This window comes from Salmo salar, chromosome 13, assembly GCF_965601325.2.
Source record: "Salmo salar chromosome 13, fSalSal1, whole genome shotgun sequence".
Classification (NCBI taxonomy): domain Eukaryota; kingdom Metazoa; phylum Chordata; class Actinopteri; order Salmoniformes; family Salmonidae; genus Salmo; species Salmo salar.
In genome coordinates, this window is record NC_138303.1 from 44,670,743 (window position 1) to 44,698,423 (window position 27,681).

The 27,681-nt window shown below is 45.6% G+C and overlaps 1 protein-coding gene across 3 annotated transcripts in view; it reads left to right on the top strand.

The window, feature by feature from the left end:
- The window catches only part of LOC106567031 (dihydropyridine-sensitive L-type skeletal muscle calcium channel subunit alpha-1), a 48,573-nt gene that overhangs the window by 2,620 nt on the left and 18,272 nt on the right, over positions 1-27,681 (top strand). For all 3 annotated transcript variants that reach the window (XM_014135835.3, XM_014135836.3, XM_014135837.3), the window contains exons 2-18: positions 637-742; positions 8,894-9,033; positions 13,983-14,116; positions 14,433-14,585; positions 15,164-15,369; positions 15,925-16,028; positions 16,360-16,505; positions 17,088-17,163; positions 17,451-17,611; positions 20,192-20,417; positions 20,861-21,068; positions 21,151-21,271; positions 21,794-21,908; positions 23,718-23,817; positions 24,211-24,280; positions 26,629-26,761; positions 27,063-27,192. In XM_014135835.3, coding sequence (XP_013991310.3) covers positions 637-742; positions 8,894-9,033; positions 13,983-14,116; positions 14,433-14,585; positions 15,164-15,369; positions 15,925-16,028; positions 16,360-16,505; positions 17,088-17,163; positions 17,451-17,611; positions 20,192-20,417; positions 20,861-21,068; positions 21,151-21,271; positions 21,794-21,908; positions 23,718-23,817; positions 24,211-24,280; positions 26,629-26,761; positions 27,063-27,192 — 2,329 coding nt within the window. The remainder of the gene's footprint in view (positions 1-636; positions 743-8,893; positions 9,034-13,982; positions 14,117-14,432; positions 14,586-15,163; positions 15,370-15,924; positions 16,029-16,359; positions 16,506-17,087; positions 17,164-17,450; positions 17,612-20,191; positions 20,418-20,860; positions 21,069-21,150; positions 21,272-21,793; positions 21,909-23,717; positions 23,818-24,210; positions 24,281-26,628; positions 26,762-27,062; positions 27,193-27,681) is intronic.

The window sequence follows — 27,681 nt, forward strand, 5'->3', positions numbered from 1 at the left end:
AAATTGTGTACAGTACAGTATGAAGATAGGTAGAAACTGCTTCCCCAATAGAAATCCCGGATCACACTTGTTTTCAAGGCGATGTTCGCTAGCTAAACTCATGCGCAGAAATACGTCATCGGGTCTAACTGTCACCTCGCGTCGAACTGCGCATGTGCAGGCTATCAAATCAAAGGCACTAATTTGGTATAAAGTTGTTTTTGACGAAAATGAAAATGTCAGTTTTTCACTTTCACAAAGTTGGAGTAATAACATGTTCAACTACTTAAAAGACATTGGCTCGAATCTGTTGTGCATTTCGATTTAGAGGCTAGCTCAGTGCTGCGCCCTCACTGAGTATCTCAAGTCCAACAGGGTTAATGCAGGCTGCCAGTAGAAACTTAATTACATTTAGAACTTTTTCTGCGTACGATTTTAAAATAATCGGTTCAAGGACATGCAGACGCAAAAAAAATAGGAAATCACTTGACTGTTTTCACCATCAAGGTCTATCTCAGGAAGCATCACAGTGAAATCCACAACAAGAGCATATCTCTCAATAGCTCAATGTTCCCGTCTGGTCCAGTCTCATATTTTTCAATATTAGCCCTGTGTGTATCTGCCTGGTTTGTTGTCTTCCTGATCCGTCCTCTCCAGACCCTTTGAGATCATCATCCTGCTGACCATCTTTGCCAACTGTGTGGCCTTGGCTGTGTTCCTACCCATGCCTGAAGACGACAACAACGCTACCAACACCAGCCTGGTGAGAACCTACTGACCTGATCTTCAGTTTGTGTGTGTAAAGCTGTTCTGATTGTAACATAATTATGACATGCACTGATTATACCATACATTAGGAATATCTGCTGGCCCACGTTGACTCCAATGACCCCACAGTTGAGGCTACATTTGGGGTTTTCCCAGTGGAGTGACGTCACGTCAACATGCAGTAAGAGGGTATTTTGTGGCTGATGGCAACTAAGGCATGTTGAACAAACTGACGGTCATCAGTTGGACAACAACAGCTGTGTCCTTCTATCCTTAGCGTATGACTGGTAGGCTAATACATGGTGCAAATGCTTGAAATCCAAGTAATCTCCTTTGAAACAAACAAAGTGTTTGGTCATAGTCAGTTGGTTTTCTCAGTGCTTTCGCTTTCGAGTCATCGCAAGGTCAGACTGTCCTGTCCAGCAGCTTACCGCTCCAGCTATAGTACATCGGCCCCTTGAGTCCCATCCTCATCCTCAACATGCCTCCAGAGCTAAGACAGTGCTATATGTAGGACAACGTGGAAATATACGGACAAGGAGGCAAGGGAATCAGTGAGAGGGTTTTAGTTTACATGCTGAAAGTCATATTGAGGTTTTTTGTTTTCAGAGTATGAGGTTGAGATTTTGGAGCCTTGGTTTTTGACAGTGTCACACCAACATGGTAAATGAGACCGTGACATTAGTTTGGATATAGTCGCTCATGACAGACTGTTAGCTGGAGAGATTTGTTTCTGGCTTCCAAGATTAGCCAGGATGTGATTTCCGTCCGCATACGCTGGACAACAGCCGCTCATCATCTTAACACCGCTTCGGTATCAACTAGACTGGGTGCCAGTCTGACTTGCTCCCTTACCAGCTCAAATCCATAATGAAATGGACAGGCACCCAGGCTAAGTACCAACAGCACCTAATAAAATATCTGTCGATCAGATATAGTTTTAATAAATTGATCACACTCTACATAGCAGGCGACTCTTAATGTCTCCAACGTTTATCACACTCAGTGACTGTAAGGCAAGACAGGCGTTAGGCAGGTGTTAGCCCTCCCTAGCCTGGTCTGAGGAGCGTCCTAAGGCTTTATATTTAGGCCTGTTCTCATAGGTGTGTGTTGATGTACTGCTGTGGGTGTGGGAGTACGGTGCAGGCCGTAGTTCTGAGTCGGAGGGTTATACTTAACCCCACAACCCAGGAGGTTTTTCCATACACTCACCCCTTAATTTAGGGGATTTCTGAAGGAATATTTGAAAGTGTCTTGAGATAACTAGTCGATGATACTGGAGAGTGGCTATGTGTATAAAGATTGTCTCCGAAGATCAGAGACAGGCTTTCAGATCAGGCACAGAACATGCAATGTAAAATAAATCTAGTTGTTTCAGCTCATTATTTTTAAGTAACTGGTTCTGCAGTTTTTTTTCTCGGCCCAAGTGTTACCTGAATAAACCAAAACATTATTGGCCAAACAAGAGAGAACTATAGTGAACAAAAATATAAACGCGACATGCAACAATTTCAACGATTTTACTGAGTTACATTTCATATAAGGAAATCAGTCAATTGAAATAAATTCATTATGTCGTAATCTATGGATTTCACATGACTGGGAATACAGATATGCATCTGATGGTCACAGATACTTAAAAAAAAGGTATGGTTGTGGATCAGAAAACCAGTCAGTATCTGGTGTGACCACCATTTGCCTCATGCAGCATGGCACATCTCCTTCACATAGAGTTGATCAGGCTGTTGATTGTGGCCTGTGGAATGTTATCCCACTCGTCTTCAATGGCTGTGTGAAACTGCTGGATCCAGAGCATCCCAAACATGCTCAATGGGAGACATGTCTGGTGAGTATGCAGGCCATGGAAGAACTGGGCCATTTTCAGCTTCCAGGAATAGGTGTACAGATCCTTGCGACATGGGGCCGTGCATTATCATGCTGAAAAATGAGATGATGGCGGCGGATGAATGGCACGACAGTGGGCCTCAGGATCCTGTCATGGTATCTCCGTGCATTCAAATTGCCATCAATGAAATGCATTTGTGTTCGATGTCCGTAGTTTATGCCTGCCCATACCATAACCCCACCGCCACCATGGGGCACTCTGTTCACAACGTTGACATCAGCAAACAGCTCGCCCCTACACAACGCCATACACGTGGTCTGCGGTTATGAGGCCTGTTGGAGGTACTGCCAAATTCTCTAAAACGACGTTGAAGGTGGCTTATGGTAGAGAAATGTTCTGTCAACAGCTCTGGTGGACATTCCTGCAGTCAGCATGCCAATTGCATGCTCCCTCAAATCTTGAGACATCTGTTGCATTGTGTTGTGTCACAAAACAGCACATTTTAGAGTGGCCTTTTATTGTCCCCAGCACAAAGTGCACCTGTGTAATTATCATGCTGTTTAATCAGCTTCTTGATATGCCACACCTGTCAACTGGATGGATTATCTTGGTAAAGGAGAAATGCTCACTAACAGGGATGTAAACAAATTTGTGCACACAATTTAAGAGAAATAAGCTTTTTGTGCATATGGAACATTTCTAGGATCTTTTATTTCAGCTCATGAAACCAACACCTTATATATTGCATTTATATTTTTGTACAATGTAGTTCTACACACAGACAGTGCTTTTAACATACAATGTTTTCAACTTACAGTTGAAGTCGGAAGTTTACATACACCTTAGCCAAATACATTTAAACTCAGTTTTTCACAATTCCTGACATTTAATCCTAGTCAAAATTCCCTGTCTTACCTAAGTCAGTTAGGATCACCACTTTATTTTAAGAATGTGAAATGTCAGGATAACAGTAGAAAGAAGGATTTATTTCAGCTTTTATTTCTTTCATCACATTCCCAGTGGGTCAGAAGTTTACATGCACTCAATTAGTATTTGGTAGCATTGCCTTTAAATTGTTTAACTTGGGTCAAACGTTTTGGGTGGCCTTCACAAGCTTCCAACAATAAGTTGGGTGAATTTTGGCCCATTCCTCCTGACAGAGCTGGAGTAACTGAGTCAGGTTTGTAGGCCTCCTTGCTTGCACACGCTTTTTCAGTTCTACCCACAGATTTTCTATGGGATTGAGGTCAGGGCTTTGTGATGGCCACTCCAATACCTTGACTTTGTTGTCCTTAAGCCATTTTGTCACAACTTTGGAAGTATCCTTGGGGTCATTGTCCATTTGGAAGACCCATTTGTGACCCAGCTTTAACTTCCTGACTGATGTCTTGATATGTTGATATATATCCACACATAATTTTTCTTCCTCATGATGCTGTCTATTTTGTGAAGTGCACCAGCACCAGTCCCTCCTGCAGCAAAGCACCCCCCCAACATGATGCTGCCACCCCCGTGGGATGGTGTTCTTCTTAGGCTTGCAAGCCTCCCCCTTTTCCTCCAAACATAACGATGGTCATTATGGCCAAACAGTTCTATTTTTGTTTCATCAGACCGGAGAACATTTCTCCAAAAAGTACGATCTTTGTCCCCATGTGCAGTTGCAAACCGTAGTCTGGCTTTTTTATGGTGGTTTTGGAGCAGTGGCTTCTTCCTTGCTGAGCGGCCTTTCAGCTTATGTCGATATAGGACTCGTTTTACTATGGATATAGATACTTTTGTACCTGTTTCCTCCAGCATCTTCACAAGGTCCTTTGCTGTTGTTCTGGGATTGATTTGGTCCCATGGTGTTTACACTTGCGTACTATTGTTTCGTACAGATGAACATGGTACCTTCAGGCATTTGGAAATTGCTCCCAAGGATGAACCAGACTTGTGGAGGTCTTGGCTGATTTATTTTGATTTTCCCATGATATCAAGCAAAGAGGCAGTGAGTTTGAAGGTAGGCCTTGAAATACATCCACAGGTACACCTCCAATTGACTCAAATTATGTCAATTAGCCTATCAGAAGCTTCTAAAGCCATGACATCATTTTCTGGAATTTTCCAAGCTATTTAAAGGCATAGTCAACTTAGTGTATGTAAACTTCTGACCCACTGGAATTGTGATACAGTGAATTATAAGTGAAATAATCTGTAAATAATTGTTGGAAAAATGACTTGTGTCATGCACAAAGTAGATGTCCTAACCGACTTGCCAAAACTATAGTTTGTTAACATGAAATTTGTGGAGTTGTTGAAAAACGAGTTTTAATGACTCCAACCTAAGTGTATGTAGACTTCCGACTTTAACTGTACATATTTGACACACGTTGCTATTCATGATTACATTGTGCATGTTCATTTATACAGTAATTAATATTCAACATGTCCTCACCTGGGATTTGAACTCGCAAACTCTTGGTTCACGGCATTCTAATCTTACAGCTAGGCCACCATATCTCAGTCAATGACTGATTTCACCTGTGTTGCTACACTATGCACTTCAAAGTAAATATCAACTCTGCTACAAGTACACTCAAGAGAAACTATTTTATTTATCATAGTGATAAAGGAGTTGCATTAAAACGGAATAATATGCCCCACCAACTTTAAACAACTGTACAGAAAAAAAACTCAAATTACAGAAATAACCAAATGAAATCAATGAAGAGAGACTAGTCAGATTAATTGATAATTGACATTGACATGTTGGCGTAGCTGTAAGATTGGAATGCCTTGAACCAGGAATTTGCGTGTTCAAATCCCAGTTGGTGACAGGTCGAATAATAATTCACATGCATGTCAACATGTGTCAAATATGTACGTTGAAAACGCTGTATGTTTAAATGCACTGTGTGTGTGTGTGTGTGTGTGTGTGTAACCAGTTGCACAGACTTGTTTTAGTTGAGCAAACACATCATTTTTGTTTTTTCAAGTTGGAGCAAAGCTTAGGCCAACAATTTTTGGACCAAAAAGTTGAGTAAACAAAAAACGGCTGTGGAACCAGTTCATAATTATTAGTTGAAACGGTAACACTTTACTTGACACCCAGCGTCATAACACATTATGACACGGTCATACCATGTCATAATATGTCATAACAACTGACATAACTTGTCATAATATGTTATAATGTGGTCATAACACTGTGATGACCCATATATTTACACCTGTTGTGGCATATATTGCGATACTTTATGGCAGTCTATGACCCTGACAGACAGACCTTAGGCACTCCTACTGTATAGAATGTTTAGATGAAACACCCAGTGCACCAACTGCCACTTAGCGCCACATAGCTAGCTAGCGCTCCCAAGTTCAGGAACCCTGTGCCTGGTTCTCCCTAGTTCTGCTTCCTCGTAGTTCGGCAACATGGAAACTAGGTGCCTATGCCATGGTCCTGCGTGTCTCAGTTAGAAGAGCACGACGCTTGCAGCGCCAGGATTGTGTGTTCGACTTCCGCTGGGGTCATCCATATGGAAAGAATTATACAAGCGCTACTGTAAATCGCTTTGAATAAAAGCATCTGCTAAATGGAACTCTGTCATGATCCACGTTCCACCTCCTTTCATCACAACAGAGTAACACTACCATGGCCAATAGTATACTGTTAATGTGTTGTCCATCCATAGGATACACACCCATCTCATCACCCTAGATTACAACCCCAGCATGATCCATTTAACCATTCCTGTCATTAGATCTGATTTGGCATTAGATCTCCTAATGCTTCCCTGATTAATCCTGTATGACTCGTCTCTCAGCTGGCGCTCGGCTGGCTCTCAGCCCACCCACCAGCTCCTCAGTGAGTGAGTCATTCCAAGGATGCAAGGACTGAAACAGGAGCTGGGCTCTGAAGAAGCAACCCCACTCCCCCCCTGGTCGTCAGAAGTAGGCGTATAAGACCGGGGTTCAAGTACTATTGCTTCTGGTCTGAGGCCCACCCTCCCTGGTTGTTAGAAGAAGTGTGTGGACGTGCATTCACAGTCAGCATCACCTCATGGACGCACAGCACTGTCACTGGAAACACTCAGTCAGATACTTATACATACTGTCCTACTGTGTCATTCACTTTAAAGTGTGTGTGTGTGTGTGTGTGTGTGTGTGTGTGTGTGGTGTGTGTGTGTGTGTGTGTGTGTGTGTGTGTGTGTGTGTGTGTGTGTATATATATACACTACATGACCAAAAGTGGACACCTTTTCATTGAACATCTCATTCCAAAATCATGGGCATTAATATGGAGTTGGTCCCACCTTTGCTGCTTTAACATCCTCCACTCTTCTGTGAAGGCTTTCCACTAGATGTTGGAACATTGTTTCTGGGACTTGCTTCCATTCAGCCACAAGAGCATTAGTGAGGTCGGGCACTGAAGTTGGGCAATTAGGCCTGGCTCGCATTCGGCGTTCTAATTCATCCCAAAGGTGTTTGATGGGGTTGAGGTCAGGGCTCTATGCAGGCCAGTCAAGTTCTTCCACACCGATCTCGACAAACCATTTCTGTATGGACCTCGCTTTGTGCACGGGGGCATTGTCATGCTGAAACAGGAAAGGGCCTTCCCCAAACTGTTGCCACAAAGGTGGAAGCACCGAATCGTCTAGAATGTCATTGTATGCTGTAGCGTTAAGATTTCCCTTCACTGGAACTAAGGGGCCTAGACCAAACCATGAAAAACAGCCCCAGACCATTATTCCTCCTCCAACAAACTTCACAGTTGGCACTATGCATTCTGGGAGGAAGTTTCATTCTGTAGAAGGACGCTGGCTATTGAAGTAATTTTACCGATCAGATCTACAGTACATGCAAATAGTTAATCTGAATATTGACTACTAATAAGTATAACCAGTGAGTAACGATGAGTAACTCTGAGCCAACTGCATTGCTGCTATATACAAGCCACTTTTCACTAATTCCATTATTTAACCTTTATTTAACCAGGAAGTTCCATTTGAGGTCAGAAGAGCTCTTTCTCAATGGAGACCTGGCCAAACTGTAACTCAAGCAGGGTTTAGTTCTGTGACTGTTCTTCACTGCACAGACATACCAGCCATATGTAAATACAGTGTGGAAAACATTTAGAATAGATATTTTAATCCATCCAATCGGTTTGTTTCAGTCAGGGGAACCAGGAAATAACTGAACTCCCCCGAAGTGATTTGTGAAGGTGAGAATTGGCAACACAGAGATGTAGGCCTAAACGTAGTCTCCGAAAAGTAGCTGTCGTAAATATAGTCTGTCACGGTGCAGTTGGGGCGGCAGGGTAGCCTAGTGGTTAGAGCATTGGACTAGTAATCGAAAGGTTACAAGTTCGAATCCCCGAGCTGACAAGGTACAAATCTGTCGTTCTACCCCTGAACTAGGCAGTTCCTAGGCTGTCATTGAAAATAAGAATTTGTTCTTAACTGACCTGCCTAGTTAAATAAAGGTAAAATTTTAAAATAAACAGTTCCTCTGCCTATCTGTTCTAGTGACCGCCAGTGTGTGTGTATAGAGACAGAGGGACACCCTACATGGTGCTGTTATGTGTGTGTTTGCCTGCTCTTCCTGACACTATCAATGCTAGAGCTAATACCACAGGGAATCAAATGTTTATCTGACTTATCGTCTGTAGCATTATCAGCTCAAATGAATGATGAGTCAAAGAACATTATCTGTGTCCTTAATAACCTTTGGCTACAAAACATCATACTTTTCCTCTGCGTTCTGTTTATGTGAGAGCTAGTATGTTAGTATGTGAGTCTGTGTGTGTGTGTAGCTGACAAAGGTCAGACATTTGAACTACAATGGCGTCCAGTCTCACCCTACGTCCCTCTTACTGAGTCAGCGTCATCCCTTTAAACCCTGTCTAGGCTCTGCCTAATCAGAGCTGTCGTGAGAGAACAAGCTGACAAATCTAATACCATTAAAGCCCGTTTGATTCTACAGCAGCCGATTGTGTCAAAGGTTTCAGTGACCCCAATCATTTGGGGGTCACTGAAAATATCACAGAGTGGGCCTTGAAATGCCTTTTATCCTCTATTAAACTACCTGCCGTCGATAGGTCTTTTCTGGCAGATGGGCTCTTTGCTTTTCTAAAATGAAAGATGTTAGACCAGGGAGTTGGGTATCAAATCTGATCCCAGCCTGGTGTGTGTGTATGTTGTGCGTGAGCTTTACAACTGCAAATTGGTACAAATTCTCTTGTCTCTTTTCTAATGGATAAATAAACATGACGAGTTTTGTAAAGGGTCTCATTGCCAAGGTTTTCGTGTCTTTCTCTTTCAGGAGAGTCTGGAGTATATCTTCCTGGTGATCTTTACGTTAGAGTGCTTTCTGAAGATAATAGCGTACGGCTTTGTATTCCACGAGGGAGCCTATCTACGGAACGCTTGGAACTTACTGGACTTCGTCATTGTCTTCATGGGGTAAGACATGACCTATGGGAGGGCTCCGTATGGAAGCCAATCAATCAAGCTAGCACAGTATGGTTTGGTTCTGCACAACAGCGTATTACAGTCACATTCAGTTTTATGCTAGTAGATTATGAAGGGGGCATACAATGCATTACAACCACACCACAATGCATTACAACCACACCACAATGCATTACAACCACAGCACAATGTATTACAACCACACCACAATGCATTACAACCACACCACAATGTATTACAACCACACCACAATGCATTACAACCACACCACAATGCATTACAACCACACCACAATGCATTACAACCACACCACAATGTATTACAACCACACCACAATGCATTACAACCACACCACAATGCATTACAACCACACCACAATGCATTACAACCACACCACAATGCATTACAACCACACCACAATGCATTACAACCACACCACAATGTATTACAACCACACCACAATGCATTACAACCACACCACAATGCATTACAACCACACCACAATGCATTACAACCACACCACAATGTATTACAACCACACCACAATGCATTACAACCACACCACAATGTATTACAATCACACCACAATGTATTACAACCACACCACAATTTATTACAACCACACCACAATGCATTACAACCACACCACAATGCATTACAACCACACCACAATGCATTACAACCACACCACAATGCATTACAACCACACCACAATGCATTACAACCACACCACAATGCATTACAACCACACCACAATGCATTACAACCACACCACAATGCATTACAACCACACCACAATGCATTACAACCACACCACAATGCATTACAACCACACCACAATGTATTACAACCACACCACAATGTATTACAACCACACCACAATGCATTACAACCACACCACAATGCATTACAACCACACCACAATGTATTACAACCACACCACAATGTCATTACAACCACACCCACAATGCATTACAACCACACCACAATGTATTACAACCACACCACAATGCATTACAACCACACCACAATGCATTACAACCACACCACAATGCATTACAACCACACCACAATGCATTACAACCACACCACAATGCATTACAACCACACCACAATGCATTACAACCATTACATTTACATTTAAGTCATTTAGCAGACGCTCTTATCCAGAGCGACTTACAAATTGGTGCATTCACCTTATGATATCCAGTGGAACAACCACTTTACAATAATGCATCTAAATCTTTTAAGGGGGGGGGGTTAGAAGGATTACTTTATCCTATCCCAGGTATTCCTTAAAGAGGTGGGGTTTCAGGTGTCTCCGGAAGGTGGTGATTGACTCCGCTGTCCTGGCGTCGTGAGGGAGCTTGTTCCACCATTGGGGTGCCAGAGCAGCGAACAGTTTTGACTGGGCTGAGCGGGAACTGTGCTTCCTCAGAGGTAGGGGGGCCAGCAGGCCAGAGGTGGATGAACGCCCTTGTTTGGGTGTAGGGCCTGATCAGAGCCTAAAGGTATGGAGGTGCCGTTCCCATCACAGCTCCGTAGGCAAGCACCATGGTCTTATAGCGGATGCGAGCTTCAACTGGAAGCCAGTGGAGAGAGCGGAGGAGCGGGGTGACGTGAGAGAACTTGGGAAGGTTGAACACCAGACGGGCTGCGGCGTTCTGGATGAGTTGTAGGGGTTTAATGGCACAGGCAGGGAGCCCAGCCAACAGCGAGTTGCAGTAATCCAGACGGGAGATGACAAGTGCCTGGATTAGGACCTGCGCCGCTTCCTGTGTGAGGCAGGGTCGTACTCTGCGAATGTTGTAGAGCATGAACCTACAGGATCGGGTCACCGCCTTGATGTTAGTGGAGAACGACAGGGTGTTGTCCAGGATCACGCCAAGGTTCTTAGCACTCTGGGAGGAGGACACAAGGGAGTTGTCAACCGTGATGGCGAGATCATGGAACGGGCAGTCCTTCCCCGGGAGGAAGAGCAGCTCCGTCTTGCCGAGGTTCAGCTTGAGGTGGTGATCCGTCATCCACACTGATATGTCTGACAGACATGCAGAGATGCGATTCGCCGCCTGGTTATCAGAAGGGGGAAAGGAGAAGATTAATTGTGTGTCGTCTGCATAGCAATGATAGGAGAGACCATGTGAGGATATGACAGAGCCAAGTGACTTGGTGTATAGCGAGAATAGGAGAGGGCCTAGAACAGAGCCCTGGGGGACACCAGTGGTGAGAGCGCGTGGTGCGGAGACAGATTCTCGCCACGCCACCTGGTAGGAGCGACCTGTCAGGTAGGACGCAATCCAAGCATGGGCCGCGCCGGAGATGCCCAACTCGGAGAGGGTGGAGAGGAGGATCTGATGGTTCACAGTATCAAAGGCAGCAGATAGGTCTAGAAGGATGAGAGCAGAGGAGAGAGAGTTAGCTTTAGCAGTGCGGAGAGCCTCCGTGACACAGAGAAGAGCAGTCTCAGTTGAATGCCCAGTCTTGAAACCTGACTGATTAGGATCAAGAAGGTCATTCTGAGAGAGATAGCAGGAGAGCTGGCCAAGGACAGCACGTTCAAGAGTTTTGGAGAGAAAAGAAAGAAGGGATACTGGTCTGTAGTTGTTGACATCGGAGGGATCGAGTGTAGGTTTTTTCAGAAGGGGTGCAACTCTCGCTCTCTTGAAGACAGAAGGGACGTAGCCAGCGGTCAAGGATGAGTTGATGAGTGAGGTGAGGTAGGGGAGAAGGTCTCCGGAAATGGTCTGGAGAAGAGAGGAGGGGATAGGGTCAAGTGGGCAGGTTGTTGGGCGGCCGGCCGTCACAAGACACGAGATTTCATCTGGAGAGAGAGGGGAGAAAGAGGAGAAAGCACAGGGTAGGGCAGTGTGAGCAGGACCAGCGGTGTCGTTTGACTTAGGAAACGAGGATCGGATATCGTCAACCTTCTTTTCAAAATGGTTGACGAAGTCATCTGCAGAGAGGGAGGAGGGGGGGGAGGGGGAGGAGGATTCAGGAGGGAGGAGAAGGTAGCAAAGAGCTTCCTAGGGTTAGAGGCAGATGCTTGGAATGGTAGAAAGTGGCTTTAGCAGCAGAGACAGAAGAGGAGAATGTAGAGAGGAGCGAGTGAAAGGATGCCAGGTCCGCAGGGAGGCGAGTTTTCCTCCATTTCCGCTCGGCTGCCCGGAGCCCTGTTCTGTGAGCTCGCAGTGAGTCGTCGAGCCACGGAGCAGGAGGGGAGGACCGAGCCGGCCTGGAGGATAGAGGACAGAGAAAATCAAAGGATGCAGAAAGGGAGGAGAGGAGGGTTGAGGAGGCAGAATCAGGAGATAGGTTGGAGAAGGTTTGAGTAGAGGGAAGAGATGATAGGATGGAAGAGGAGAGAGTAGCGGGAGAGAGAGAGCGAAGGTTGGGACGGCGCAATACCATCCGAGTAGGGGCAGAGTGAGAAGTGTTGGATGAGAGCGAGAGGGAAAAGGATACAAGGTAGTGGTCGGAGATTTGGAGGGGAGTTGCAATGAGATTAGTGGAAGAACAGCATCTAGTAAAGATGAGGTCAAGCGTATTGCCTGCCTTGTGAGTAGGGGGGGAAGGTGAGAGGGTGAGGTCAAAAGAGGAGAGGAGTGGAAAGAAGGAGGCAGAGAGGAATGAGTCAAAGGTAGACGTGGGGAGGTTAAAGTCACCCAGAACTGTGAGAGGTGAGCCATCCTCAGGAAAGGAACTTATCAAGGCGTCAAGCTCATTGATGAACTCTCCAAGGGAACCTGGAGGGCGATAAATGATAAGGATGTTAAGCTTGAAAGGGCTGGTAACTGTGACAGCATGGAATTCAAATGAGGAGATAGACAGATGGGTCAGGGGAGAAAGAGAGAATGTCCACTTGGGAGAGATGAGGATTCCAGTGCCACCACCCCGCTGGCTCGATGCTCTAGGGGTATGCGAGAACACGTGGGCAGACGAGGAGAGAGCAGTAGGAGTAGCAGTGTTATCTGTGGTAATCCATGTTTCCGTCAGCGCCAGGAAGTCTAGGGACTGGAGGGTAGCATAGGCTGAGATGAACTCAGCCTTGTTGGCCGCAGACCGGCAGTTCCAGAGGCTGCCGGAGACCTGGAACTCCACGTGGGTCGTGCGCGCTGGGACCACCAGGTTAGAGTGGCAGCGGCCACGCGGTGTGAAGCGTTTGTATGGCCTGTGCAGAGGGGAGAGAACAGGGATAGACAGACACATAGTTGACAAGCTACAGAAGTGTTGTTTCTTGTATTATTGTCTCTTGTGTCTTTAGAGAACTGTTACACTTTGATATCCTTTTTCTTCTGTCCTGATTTTCTCTTTCTTTTCTTCTGTTAACTAGATATTCTTTGTTGTTCTTCGTTAGCTAGCTAGCTTCTTCCAAAAGAGTCCCTAGCAACTGCTTAGCAACTGGTAAACAATTCAGCTAGCTAAGATAACTACAATTTTATGAAAAATAGTTAAAAAATAGTTATTTTTCAAAAGCCTATCTTCTTTGTTTGAACCACACCACAATGTATTACAACCACACCACAATGTATTACAACCACACCACAATGCATTACAACCACACCACAATGTATTACAACCACACCACAATGCATTACAACCACACCACAATGCATTACAACCACACCACAATGTATTACAACCACACCACAATGCATTACAACCACACCACAATGCATTACAACCACACCACAATGCATTACAACCACACCACAATGCATTACAACCACACCACAATGCATTATGCTTGACTTTAGTTGGCTTCAGGTTAAAGTGTTACAGAGAAAGTCGATTGTTTAGTATCTCTGTGGTGTTCAGTTAGTTGCATGCCACTCTATAATGTCCTATGTAGCTGTTATAAAGGCTTTATGAATGCGTACGTAGTGAGCCTACAGTAAAAGTGTCACCAGTTACTAATTCTGTCTGTTGTTTTTCTCCTGCAGCCTCTTCACCATCGCCCTGGACACCATCAACTATCTAGCAGGCATTCACATGGAGAAGGGAGGAGGGTTAGATATGAAGGCCCTCAGAGCATTCAGGGTGCTCAGGCCCCTACGTCTCGTAACTGGAGTCCCCAGTAAGGACCAACGCATCACGCAAACATGCACGCGCACACACGCCCGCACATTGTTTGATGCTTCAGTTGTTTGATTCTCCAGTGGAGCGTTTCGACCCAAAGGTTCTTCGTCAGCCTTCGAGTAACATTCACAGTGGGTAGTAGTGGGTCACACTGTCATCTCATTCCGTTATGTTTTACAATATTGTTTCTTCAGGTTTTAGCTTAGCGCACATTTCTGTTTCTTTAACACACCATTGACCCTCGCTAACATGTCTGTTTTTGTAATATGAAATAGTACTGAGGTAGTGAGCTCCTCTCTGTTGTTCCCCTCCAGGCCTGCAGGTGGTGATGAACTCTATCCTGAAGGCAATGCTGCCCCTGCTGCACATTGGCCTGCTGGTCTTCTTCATGGTCACCATCTACGCCATCGTAGGTCTGGAGCTCTTCAAGTGTAAGATGCACAAGACCTGCTACTGGACCGGCACAGGTAAACAAAAAGTAGTAGATAGTAAAGAGTATGTGAAGAGTATTTGAGGTAAGTCACTGACATTGAGGACAAACAACTATGACAACCAGGTAATATTTGGACAACCAGGTAATATTTGGACAACCAGGTAATATTTAGACAACCAGGTAATATTTGGACAACCAGGTAATATTTGGACAACCAGGTAATATTTAGACAACCAGGTAATATTTGGACAACCAGGTAGCTCTACTCTCCTCTTTGGATGGAGGTCTGAGTTGTAAACAAGGCACCACTAACCTGGTCGCTGATGTGTTACTGCTGTATAGCCAGCTATTATAATATGTTGTCGGCCATAGGAGTTTTTGGTATACAGCACATACTGATCACGTCACCACACACAAACGTCTTTCACAGTGAAAATGTTGTTGTGTCGCTCTCTGTCCTTTCCTCCAAAATTTTGGAATTGGAATTGGGTTTTTCTGAATTGATTGGAATTGAAATCGAATTGACCCTAACCCTGGTCACCACACATCAACATCTTTCACAATCAAACATTTGGTTGTCTCTCTCTCTCTCTCTCTCTCTCTCTCCTCCAGACATCATGGCTACATTAGAGAACGAGAGGCCCGCCCCCTGTGCCCAGGCCGGTAACGGGCGCCGCTGCCTCCTCAACGGGACAGAATGTCGTTCAGGCTGGGCGGGGCCAAACTTCGGCATCACCCACTTTGATAACTTTGGTTTCGCCATGCTCACCGTCTTCCAGTCTATCACTATGGAGGGCTGGACCGATGTGCTCTACTGGGTCAGTCTCTCCTCCCTATGAGAAGCATCTGACTGCAGACTCACAGCAGGGTCCTGTGGCGTGCCATTACCTGAGAGGACCGTACATCTAGGCACTTCACAGGACATGAGATGCTGTCAGAATCCGGCTGCGATTCCGCAGACAGCTTATTTTGCCTCCCAATGACGTAATTAAAAGCAGTGTATTAGAATAGATGACCCATCCAGCTTCGTCGTGGTGTAGCAAACAACCTACTGTATTACAGTAGTGACGCTGTAGTTGGTAGTAATGTTGTTCTGTCCTTCAGGTGAATGATGGCCCTGGCTCTACTTTGTGACTGTATGACAACTCTGTCCTGGGGACCCCAAGAGGTGCACGTTTTGGTTTATGTCCTAGCACTACCCAGTTGATTCCAATAATCAACATGTCATCAAATTTGATTATTTGAATCAGCTGGGTAGTGCTATGGGATCCAAAATGTGCCCCCCTTGGGGTCCCCAGGACCGAGTTTGGGAAACACTTGTGTATTATGTTGTAGTGACGTTGTAGCAATGCAGTCGTGATGTTCTCCTGCAGGTGAACGATGCCATAGGGAACGAGTGGCCCTGGCTCTACTTCGTGACTCTGATCCTAATTGGATCCTTCTTCGTGCTCAATCTGGTCCTGGGTGTTCTCAGTGGGTATGATCATGTCCTCTACTCTACTCTACGCTTTTAGAAAAAAGGTGCTATCTGGAACCTAAAACGGCTCATTGGCTGTCCCCATAGGAGAACCCTTTTGTAGAACCCTTGGTTCCACATAGAACCCTTTTGGGTTCCACGTAGAACCCTTTCTACAGAAGGTTCTACATGGAACCCAAAAGGGTTCTCCTATTTGGACAGCCGAAGAACCCTTTTGGAACCCTTTTTTTCTAAGAGTATACTGTTCTTCTAGTTATCTTGAATGGTGTATTTAATCAGAAATGTCTCTTATTTTCAACACAACCTTTTTTGTCCTCTTCCCTACACCCAGAGAGTTCACTAAGGAGAGAGAGAAGGCTAAGTCCCGAGGGGAGTTCCAGAAGTTGAGGGAGACCCAGCAGCTGGATGAGGACCTGAAGGGTTACATGGAATGGATTACTCAGGCTGAGGTCCTAGACAACGACCAGGAGGGGAAAGGTAGCTGCTGACACTGTCCAGTTGTACATTGACTCTTGAGGGTGCCCCACATCTCTTGGAGGTGTCTGACGTCTAAATTGTTATAGGGTGTCTGATTTGTTCTGGGGGTTCCTAGGGATTTGAGCAACATTGCATTTTTACATTTGAGTCATTTAGCAGACACTCTTATCCAGAGCGACTTACAAATGAGTGGATTCATCTTAAGATAGCTAGGTGAAACAACTACATATCACGGTCACTGTAAGTACATTTTCCCTCAATAAAGTAGTTAACAGCAAAGTCAGTGATAGTCAGAAAAGGCAAGTGGGGGGGGGGGGTGCGCCGGGGGGATTTATTTAAGATACACTTCAAAGAGGTAGAGTTTCAGACATTTTCAGAAGATGGGTAGGGACTCTGCTGTTTTGATGTTAAGGGGAAGCTTGTTCCACCATTGGGGTGCCAGGACAGAGAAGAGCTTTGACTGGGCTGAGTGGGAGCTGACCCTCTGTAGGGGTTGGAGGGCCAAGAGACAAGAGGTGGGTTGGGGTGTAGGGTGTCTTAATGTATACAAGTCCCCCTAATATTCTGTTTATTCTTGGCCAGGACTCCTGCCTTTGACGGAGGCAGACACAGACAGTCTGATAGGGATGGAGGGTGAGAGCCGGGTGATGTACTATTAGTGAGTACGAAGATAAAAACATAAGTGATACATCATTTAAATGTAGTATTATTTTTTACTGATCATAGACACGGTGACTGACTTCAGACCATCCTCTCCTTCCTCGCTCTCCCTCATTCTCTCACTCTCTCATCTCTCTCTCCCTCATTCTCTCCCTCTCTCCTCTCTCTGTCTCCCTCCCTTTTCTCCCTCCCTCTCTCTCTCTCTCCTCCTCTCCTCTCTCCCCCTCTCGTCTCTCATTTCTCCTCCCTCTTTCCTCTCTCTCCCTCTCAACCCTCTCTCCCCAGTCGTCTGGCTCGTCGCTGGAACCGGTACTTCAGGATGAAGTGTCTCGTCTATGTAAAATCAAAGACATTTTATTGGTCTGTGATTCTGGTGGTCTTCCTGAATACTATTGCCATCGCTAGTGAACATCACCACCAGTCAGACATGCTTACTACTGTACAAGGTCCCCCCCCCCCCCCACACACACACACACACACACACACACATATACACGCATGCATGCAGGCATTCACAAACATACACACACTCATACACACACTACTATATAAGGTCTGTTTTACGCTCTCACTGAAGCTGCCGTTGACTAGTAAATCTAGAAAGCATGTTCTGCATGGGCCCGATTCAGAGTAAAGATAAGCTGCCACAACTCAGGCTTTCGCTTAAATCATTCATTGATGTCAATAAGATACTTGCACAAAAATGTTGTGTTACGCAGAGCTCAGGTCAGAATATTGACACATAAGCCACACTAGTGTATTGTATCTCGTTTCTGCTATGTCTTTATCTCTTTATATATACTATGACCTCTTTTACTTTTACTCACTGATATATGGTGACTTTTTTTAGTTTACTAATGCTACCCCCATAGACAGAACTTGAGCCTCTAGTACAGAAATAGCAGCTCCCAGTAGAAACCATAAACTACATCAAACGTCCTGCTGTCTCAGGGTCAGTTCTTAGCACCCTGTCTTGCCGATAATGAATGCGGGGGGTTTTACGCACATCCAAAATAATAACAGGAACAGGACAAAAAGAAGATCCAATATATATATATATATACACTGCTCAAAAAAATAAAGGGAACACTTAAACAACACAATGTAACTCCAAGTCAATCACACTTCTGTGAAATCAAACTGTCCACTTAGGAAGCAACACTGATTGACAATAAATTTCACATGCTGTTGTGCAAATGGAATAGACAACAGGTGGAAATTATAGGCAATTAGCAAGACACCCCCAATAAAGGAGTGGTTCTGCAGGTGGGGACCACAGACCACTTCTCAGTTCCTATGCTTCCTGGCTGATGTTTTGGTCACTTTTGAATGCTGGCGGTGCTTTCACTCTAGTGGTAGCATGAGACGGAGTTTACAACCCACACAAGTGGCTCAGGTAGTGCAGCTCATCCAGGATGGCACATCAATGCGAGCTGTGGCAAGAAGGTTTGCTGTGTCTGTCAGCGTAGTGTCCAGAGCATGGAGGCGCTACCAGGAGACAGGCCAGTACATCAGGAGACGTGGAGGAGGCCGTAGGAGGGCAACAACCCAGCAGCAGGACCGCTACCTCCGCCTTTGTGCAAGGAGGAGTAGGAGGAGCACTGCCAGAGCCCTGCAAAATGACCTCCAGCAGGCCACAAATGTGCATGTGTCTGCTCAAACGGTCAGAAACAGACTCTATGAGGGTGGTATGAGGGCCCGACATCCACAGGTGGGGGTTGTGCTTACAGCCCAACACCGTGCAGGACGTTTGGCATTTGCCAGAGAACACCAAGATTGGCAAATTCGCCACTGACGCCCTGTGCTCTTCACAGATGAAAGCAGGTTCACACTGAGCACGTGACAGACGTGACAGAGTCTGGAGACACCGTGGAGAACGTTCTGCTGCCTGCAACATCCTCCAGCATGACCGGTTTGGCAGTGGGTCAGTCATGGTGTGGGGTGGCATTTCTTTGGGGGGCCGCACAGCCCTCCATGTGCTCGCCAGAGGTAGCCTGACTGCCATTAGGCACCGAGATGAGATCCTCAGACCCCTTGTGAGACCATATGCTGGTGCGGTTGGCCCTGGGTTCCTCCTAATGCAAGACAATGCTAGACCTCATGTGGCTGGAGTGTGTCAGCAGTTCCTGCAAGAGGAAGGCATTGATGCTATGGACTGGCCCGCCCGTTCCCCAGACCTGAATCCAATTGAGCACATCTGGGACATCATGTCTCACTCCATCCACCAACGCCACGTTGCACCACAGACTGTCCAGGAGTTGGTGGATGCTTTAGTCCAGGTCTGGGAGGAGATCCCTCAGGAGACCATCCGCCACCTCATCAGGAGCATGCCCAGGCGTTGTAGGGAAGTCATACAGGCACGTGGAGGCCACACACACTACTGAGCCTCATTTTGACTTGTTGTAAGGACATTACATCAAAGTTGGATCAGCCTGTAGTGTGGTTTTCCACTTTAATTTTGAGTGTGACTCCAAATCCAGACCTCCATGGGTTGATAAATTGGATTTCCATTGGTTATTTTTGTGTGATTTTGTTGTCAGCACATTCAACTATGTAAAGAAAAAAGTATTTAATAAGATTATTTATTTCATTCAGATCTAGGATGTGTTGTTTAAGTGTTCCCTTTATTTTTTTGAGCAGTATATATAGAATAATTGCCTGGCAACCCAGACTCCTTGATCCGGCCAAATGTTATATCACGCCCACGGACGTTATTCCGACTTGCATGAAAAAGACGGCTGGAATGGCCGGAAAGGAATCAATGGAAACGGTATCAAGCACATCACACATATGGAAACCACATGTTTGACTCCGTTCCATGAATTCCATTCCAGCCATTATAATGAGCCCATCCTCCTATAGCTCTTCCCACCAGCCTCCACTGACTTAGCTGTGTTATTCTCTCTGGTGTCAGATAGTGCCAACAAGGATCAGTTCTTAGGGGCCTGTCTTGCCTATCCCTGATTTCTTATCGGTTCCCTCTTGCATATCCCTTTGTCCTCATTGGTGCCTGTGTCCTTTCTCAGATAATGCCAACAAGGTGCTGCTGACCCTGTTTGCGCTGGAGATGTTTGTGAAGATGTACGCTCTGGGCCTGCCTCAATACTTCTTGTCCCTGTTCAACCGCTTCGACTGCTTCGTGGTGAGCGTGGGCATCCTCGAGATCATCCTGGTCACTGCTGACATCATGTCCCCTCTCGGCATCTCTGTCCTCCGCTGCATCCGCCTGCTGAGACTGCTCAAGGTCACCAAGTAAGTCGCCTCACTGGAAGAGCATTTATTGACCAAACGTTTGCTATTCTTGCGAGCCTTATCAAATCCCGAGCTAGCTAGCTAGCCTTCCATCAGAGAGATTTAACATTTGGTGACACAGCTGTTGCTATGATTTTGGGGTTTGTTCTCCGGTGTCCCACAGTCACTGAGCGGCATCTCTGTGCTTTCTAAGTTTAATAAGTCAACGATAAAACAGCACTTGTCAAGCATTGCATTTGAAATGACGAGATCACCGATATGATATCAGTAATATAGTCATAGTCAATGTAATCAAACATTTGATATAGTCTAGTATTTCTACGGTGGCCCTAAGGGGCAAAGCAGCTTTTTATTTTCGTGAGCGCACTGTCAGTAAACGTTTCACCTAAGTACCACCGTACAGTATATCTCTGATAACAGCCCACTACTCTCTCCTCTCTCAGGTATTGGACCTCCCTCAGTAACCTGGTTGCCTCCCTGTTAAACTCAGTCCGTTCCATCGCCTCGCTGCTCCTCCTCCTCTTCCTCTTCATCGTCATTTTCTCCCTGCTGGGCATGCAGGTGTTCGGGGGGAAGTTCAACTTCCCAGACCAGGAGATCAGACGCAGTAACTTTGACAACTTCCCCCAGGCTCTCATCAGTGTCTTCCAGGTATTGTGCTTTCTATTGTAGCGTGATGTGTTGACTGACTGGCCGGACGGACGGATTGAACGACTTCCTCCTCTTCATTCAGGTTCTGACAGGGGAGGACTGGAACTCCATCATGTATAATGGTATCATGGCTTACGGTGGACCAGTCTTCCCTGGCATCCTAGTCAGCATCTACTTCATCATCCTCTTCACCTGTGGAAACTGTATCCTTCACTTCACCAGTACATTTAAAAAAAGGTTTTGAATATTTATTGAGGAAATGGAATGGATGTGAGGGGATTCAGGCGGAGACTGAGATGAATCCAACGGCTGTAGATGAAGGATCCAGGGGGTGGACTCTGTAGTGTTTGAGTCTTGGGTTATCCTCATCCTCAGGCCATGGTAGGCTGCTGTGGTGATGGCAGAACCCCTCAGGAGATCGGTTGTCACTCGTTACCACAGCCACAAAGTCAAAATTGGCTATATCATAAAGATGGGTGAAAACAAAATATAACTTTTGTCTTAACGTAAGGTTCGGCATAAGGTTAGCAGTGTGGTTACTGGCCAACTCGATTAACATTTTTGTTACCGTCTGTCAGGATAGAATAGTTTGTGACGTGTTTGGTTACAGAATAGGGCTTGTTTTATGGGATGTAAATAATTGTATAATAACTAGGCTAGACTGTGGCATAGCTAAGAGCAGGCCCAAGTACAAGGCTGTTGTTTCCTGAGTGCTGTGTGAACAGACATCCTCCTCAACGTGTTCCTGGCCATCGCTGTTGACAACCTGGCAGAAGCCGAGAGCCTGACGGCCGCCCAGAAAGACAAAGCAGAGGAGAGGAAGAGGCGGAAACTGCTCAGGTAAACACAACAACCCTCCTTTGACTCAACACACTCTTGTTTGGCACCACTGCAGAAAGAGCTAAATACATTTAAGATGTTAGTGGTGCTTGACTTGGACTGAAATAGGTGCCAGTACTCATTTTGGGTGCCGGCACCGTTTATACACTGCTCCAAAAAATAAAGGGAACACTAAAATAACACATCCTAGATCTGAATGAATTAAATAATCTTATTAAATACTTTTTTTCTTTACATAGTTGAATGTGCTGACAACGAAATCACACAAAAATAATCAATGGAAATCCAATTTATCAACCCATGGAGGCCTGGATTTGGAGTCACACTCAAAATGAAAGTGGAAAACGAGGTGGCAGATGGTCTCCTGAGGGATCTCCTCCCAGACCTGGACTAAAGCATCCGCCAACTCCTGGACAGTCTGTGGTGCAACGTGGTGTTGGTGGATGGAGCGAGATATGATGTCCCAGATGTGCTCAATTGGATTCAGGTCTGAGGAACGGGCGGGCCAGTCCATAGCATCAATGCCTTCCTCTTGCAGGAACTGCTGACACACTCCAGCCACATGAGGTCTAGCATTGTCTTGCATTAGGAGGAACCCAGGGCCAACTGCACCAGCATATGGTCTCACAAAGGGTCTGAGGATCTCATCTCGGTACCTAATGGCAGTCAGGCTACCTCTGGCGAGCACATGGAGGGCTGTGCGGCCCCCCAAAGAAATGCCACCCCACACCATGACTGACCCACCGCCAAACCGGTCATTCTGGAGGATGTTGCAGGCAACAGAACGTTCTCCACGGCGTCTCCAGACTGTCACATCTGTCACATGCTCAGTGTGAACCTGCTTTCATCTCTGAAGAGCACAGGGCGCCAGTGGCGAATTTGCCAATCTTGGTGTTCTCTGGCAAATGCCAAACGTCCTGCACGGTGTTGGGCTGTAAGCACAACCCCCACCTGTGGATGTCGGGCCCTCATACCACCCTCATAGAGTCTGTTTCTGACCGTTTGAGCAGACACATGCACATTTGTGGCCTGCTGGAGGTCATTTTGCAGGGCTCTGGCAGTGCTCCTCCTGCTCCTCCTTGCACAAAGGCGGAGGTAGCGGTCCTGCTGCTGGGTTGTTGCCCTCCTACGGCCTCCTCCACGTCTCCTGATGTACTGGCCTGTCTCCTGGTAGCGCCTCCATGCTCTGGACACTACGCTGACAGACACAGCAAACCTTCTTGCCACAGCTCGCATTGATGTGCCATCCTGGATGAGCTGCACTACCTGAGCCACTTGTGTGGGTTGTAAACTCCGTCTCATGCTACCACTAGAGTGAAAGCACCGCCAGCATTCAAAAGTGACCAAAACATCAGCCAGGAAGCATAGGAACTGAGAAGTGGTCTGTGGTCCCCACCTGCAGAACCACTCCTTTATTGGGGGTGTCTTGCTAATTGCCTATAATTTCCACCTGTTGTCTATTCCATTTGCACAACAGCATGTGAAATTTATTGTCAATCAGTGTTGCTTCCTAAGTGGACAGTTTGATTTCACAGAAGTGTGAATGACTTGGAGTTACATTGTGTTGTTTAAGTGTTCCCTTTATTTTTTTGAGCAGTATATATAGGTGCAGGAGCGCCACAATACTTTTGAGCTAATATTCTATAGGAGGTGCGGGAACTCAAGAAGAACAAAATCTGAGGTGTCGGTACACAGTTGCGGTGAACTCCTGCCCATGTCAAGTACTGGATGTTAGCTGCTGTTAGCTATACATCCTTTATTACAACTAAATGTTCCCCTATTTTCCCTCTCTCCACCTGTTCCTAACAGGGCCAACATGCCAGACAAGGCTGATGAGGAGAAGGTTCTGCTGGCTAAGAAACTGGCTGAACAGAGGATTAAGATAGAGGGGATTCCCACCACTGCTAAGGTTAGTACTACTGACTCAAGAATCCTCTATCTGTACCTGGCAGGTTAGTGTAAGAGGTTAACTAACCCTAGCATTAAGAAGCTGGCTGGACAGAGAACTAAGATAGAGTGGATTCCCACCACCGCTACGGTCAGTCAGTAAAGAGGGCTACTGAGCCAACAGAATCTAACACCACATCTCTTGGTGCAGGGTTACATTTCACTATTTCAGTCCTGAACCAGGTGTTGAGATAGCACTGATTGCCTACTGTATACTGTGCCATTAAGCTGTCAATGAGCTGATGCTGGGTCAATGTGTGGTATTTAGTTAGATGTGTCTCTTGTATTCTGAATCTCTATGTTTTTAGCTGTTTATAAACCCATCTCATTATATATCCATTGTTTTCAATTCCAGCTGAAAGTTGATGAGTTTGAATCCAACGTGAAGGAAGTGAAGGATCCCTTCCCCTCGGCAGACTTCCCAGGTAGGTGGTAGGCACTGTCTGAGCCAGCCCTAGGCCAGGCAAGGCTTCAGGAATTATCCCAGCATACACTGCTGTACTATCATCTGAATTTCACTTCTGCTAATTGAACGGTTACAAAAAAAGAAGCAGTTGAATCTAATAGTCGAATGCTAATTGCAGTAGGAAAGCTACTGCTTGATGTTGACGTGAGTACATTGGATTGAATGACTATCAGTGCGGCTCTCCTAGCCGCGGTACAGTCAGTATAAGAATAGCCCCACCTAATTATTATTAGCCGCTCATCCCAAAGATCATCATCTTTTAAGTCCCAGTCTATTCTTACACACTGTCCACTGCCTTATAAAGGCTGTACTACCAGACATGTTTTTGTTGTTATCCAGCCATTTTCCTGGAATCATCAGAAATATGAGTTGTCTGAGGTTGTTGTGCTCATCCTCGACAGAGCTCAAGGTCCTAAACGATATCATAACCGCCATCGATAAGAGACAATACTGTGCAGCCGTATTCATCGACCTGGCCAAGGCTTTCCACTCTGTCAATCACCACATTCTTATCGGCAGACTCAACAGCCTTGGTTTCTCAAATGATTGCCTCGCCTGGTTCACCAACTTCTTCTCTGATAGAGTTCAGTGTGTCAAATTGGAGGGCCTGTTGTCCGGACCTCTGGCTGTCTCTATGGGGGTGCCACAGGTTTCAATTCTCGGGCCGACTCTCATCTCTGTATACATCAATGATGTCGCTCTTGCTGCTGGTGATTCTCTGATCCACCTCTACGCAGACGACACCATTCTGTATACTTCTGGCCCTTCTTTGGACACTGTTTTAACTAACCTCCAGATGAGCTTCAATGCCATACAACTCTCCTTCCGTGGCCTCCAACTGCTCTTAAATGCAAGTAAAACTAAATGCATGCTCTTCAACCGATCGCTGCCCGCACCTGCCGCCCATCCAGTATCACTACTCTGGACAGTTCTGACTTAGAATATGTGGACAACTACAAATACCTAGGTGTCTGGTTAGACTGTAAACTTTCCTTCCAGACTCACATTAAGCATCTCCAATCCAACATTAAATCTAGAATCGGCATCCTATTTCGCAACAAAGCCTCCTTCACTCATGCTGCCAAACATACCCTCGTAAAACTGACCATCCTACCGATCCTCGACTTCGGCGATGTAATTTACAAAATAGCCTCCAACGCTCTACTCAACAAATTGGATGCAGTCTATCACAGTGCCATCCGTTTTGTCACCAAAGCCCCATATACTACCCACCACTGCAACCTGTACGCTCTCGTTGGCTGGCCCTCGCTTCATACTCGTCGCCAAACCCACTGGCTCCAGGTCATCTACAAGTCTTTGCTAGGTAAAGCCCCGCCTTATCTCAGCTCACTAGTCACCATAGCAGCACCCACCCGTAGCACGCGCTCCAGCAGGTATATTTCACTGGCCACCCCCAAAGCCAATTCCTCCTTTGGCCGCCTTTCCTTCCAGTTCTCTGCTGCCAATGACTGGAATGAACTGCAAAAATCACTCAAGCTGGAGACTCATATCTCCCTCATTAACTTTAAGCACCAGCTGTCAGTGCAGCTCACAGATCACTGCACCTGTACATAGCCCATCTGTAAATAGCCCATCCTGTACATAGCCCATCCAACTACCTCATCCCCATACTGTATTTATTTATTTATTTATCTTGCTCCTTTGCACCCCAGTGTCTCTACTTGCACATTCATCTTCTGCACATCTATCACTCCAGTGTTTAATTGCTATGTTGTAATTACTTTGCCACCATGGCCTGTTTATTGCCTTACCTCCCTTATCTTACCTCATTTGCACACAATGTATATATATACTTTTTTCTACTGTATTATTGACTGTATGTTTGTTTATTCCATGTGTAACTCTGTGTTGTTGTATGTGTCGAACTGATTTGCTTTATCTTGGCCAGGTCGCAGTTGTAAATGAGAACTTGTTCTCAACTAGCCTACCTGGTTAAATAAAGGTTAAATTAAAAAAATTAAAAAGAGCGCACAGGACATCCACCCTTTTATCCCTGCTCCTGTAGCCTGATCCCAGATTTGTTTGTGCTGTCTTGCCAACTTCATTGTCACGCCACTAACCATAGGAGTTGGCAAGACAGCACAAACAGACTTGGAATCAGACTATTGCTACAGTATGTCTTATGTTTATGAACTTAAAACAAATATCTGGTTATAAATTGAATGACTTTAATAAAAGAAAAAGGATAGCACACCATAAAAAAAACTGTCAATTTACAATTTACTGTATAATAATTGAATGACTGCCAACTACCAACTGTCCTATCCACGACGCCTTCTGTTCTAGGTGATGACGAGGAGGAGGAGCCTGCTATCCCTGAGAGCCCACGGCCTCGACCAATGGCTGACCTCCAGCTGAAAGAGGAAGAGGTTCCTATGCCTGAGACCTACTCCTTCTTTATCTTCGGACCGGAGAACAAGTGAGTCGCACAGATCAACACATTCCCTATTCAATTCAATTCAGGCCATCTACGTTCAGTGGGGTGTATCTGACGTAGAGTCTTATTAGACAGCTATTAAAATCCTGTTTCAATAATAAATTGGCCTCGTGTTCCCGTCGGATGTTACAATAACTATGTAAGTTGAGGATGTTGTCTTTTCTTTGTGTGTGTGTGTGTGTGTGTGTGTGTGTGTGTGTGTGTGTGTGTGTGTGTGTGTGTGTGTGTGTGTGTGTGTGTGTGTGTGTGTGTGTGTGTGTGTGTGTGTTCCCTCCGTGGTCAGGTTTCGTAAGCTGTGTCATAGGATCGTCAATGCCACCCCCTTCACCAACTTCATCCTGCTCTTCATCCTCCTCAGTAGTATATCACTGGCCGCTGAGGATCCCATAGACCCCAAGTCATTCAGGAATAAGGTGCTCAGGCTATGTTCCATTAGGAAGTCTAAGTGTAGACCATTTACCCACTGGTCAAAATATGTGTTTTTGATTGGACACCCTACTAAGTGGTGTCTTCTAATGTGTTCCAGTCAGACACATCAAATAAAATAACGTTTGAAATAAAGTGCATTCAAAATGAAACATCAATAAACGTTCCATAAAAGGACAAACAGTGTAAAGCAAGGGTTCTCAAACTTTTTCGGGCCGGGGACCCTTTTTGTGATAGCAAATTAATCAGGTTTCCTCGTAATCGGAACACGACTCGAGTTAGTAAAACTCTTTGGGTGCTATTGTTATCTATGACTATGTTTTTTAAAGGCCAATGTCTCGGCATTGGAGAGGAAATTGTGCTGTTTTCAAGCTAATTTCCCTCAAATCTACACATTTTATCCCTGTGATTATCCCAGGCCCATGTTGCCCAGGGTAAAGAACATACATTGTAGATGAATACTATTGCATTGTATT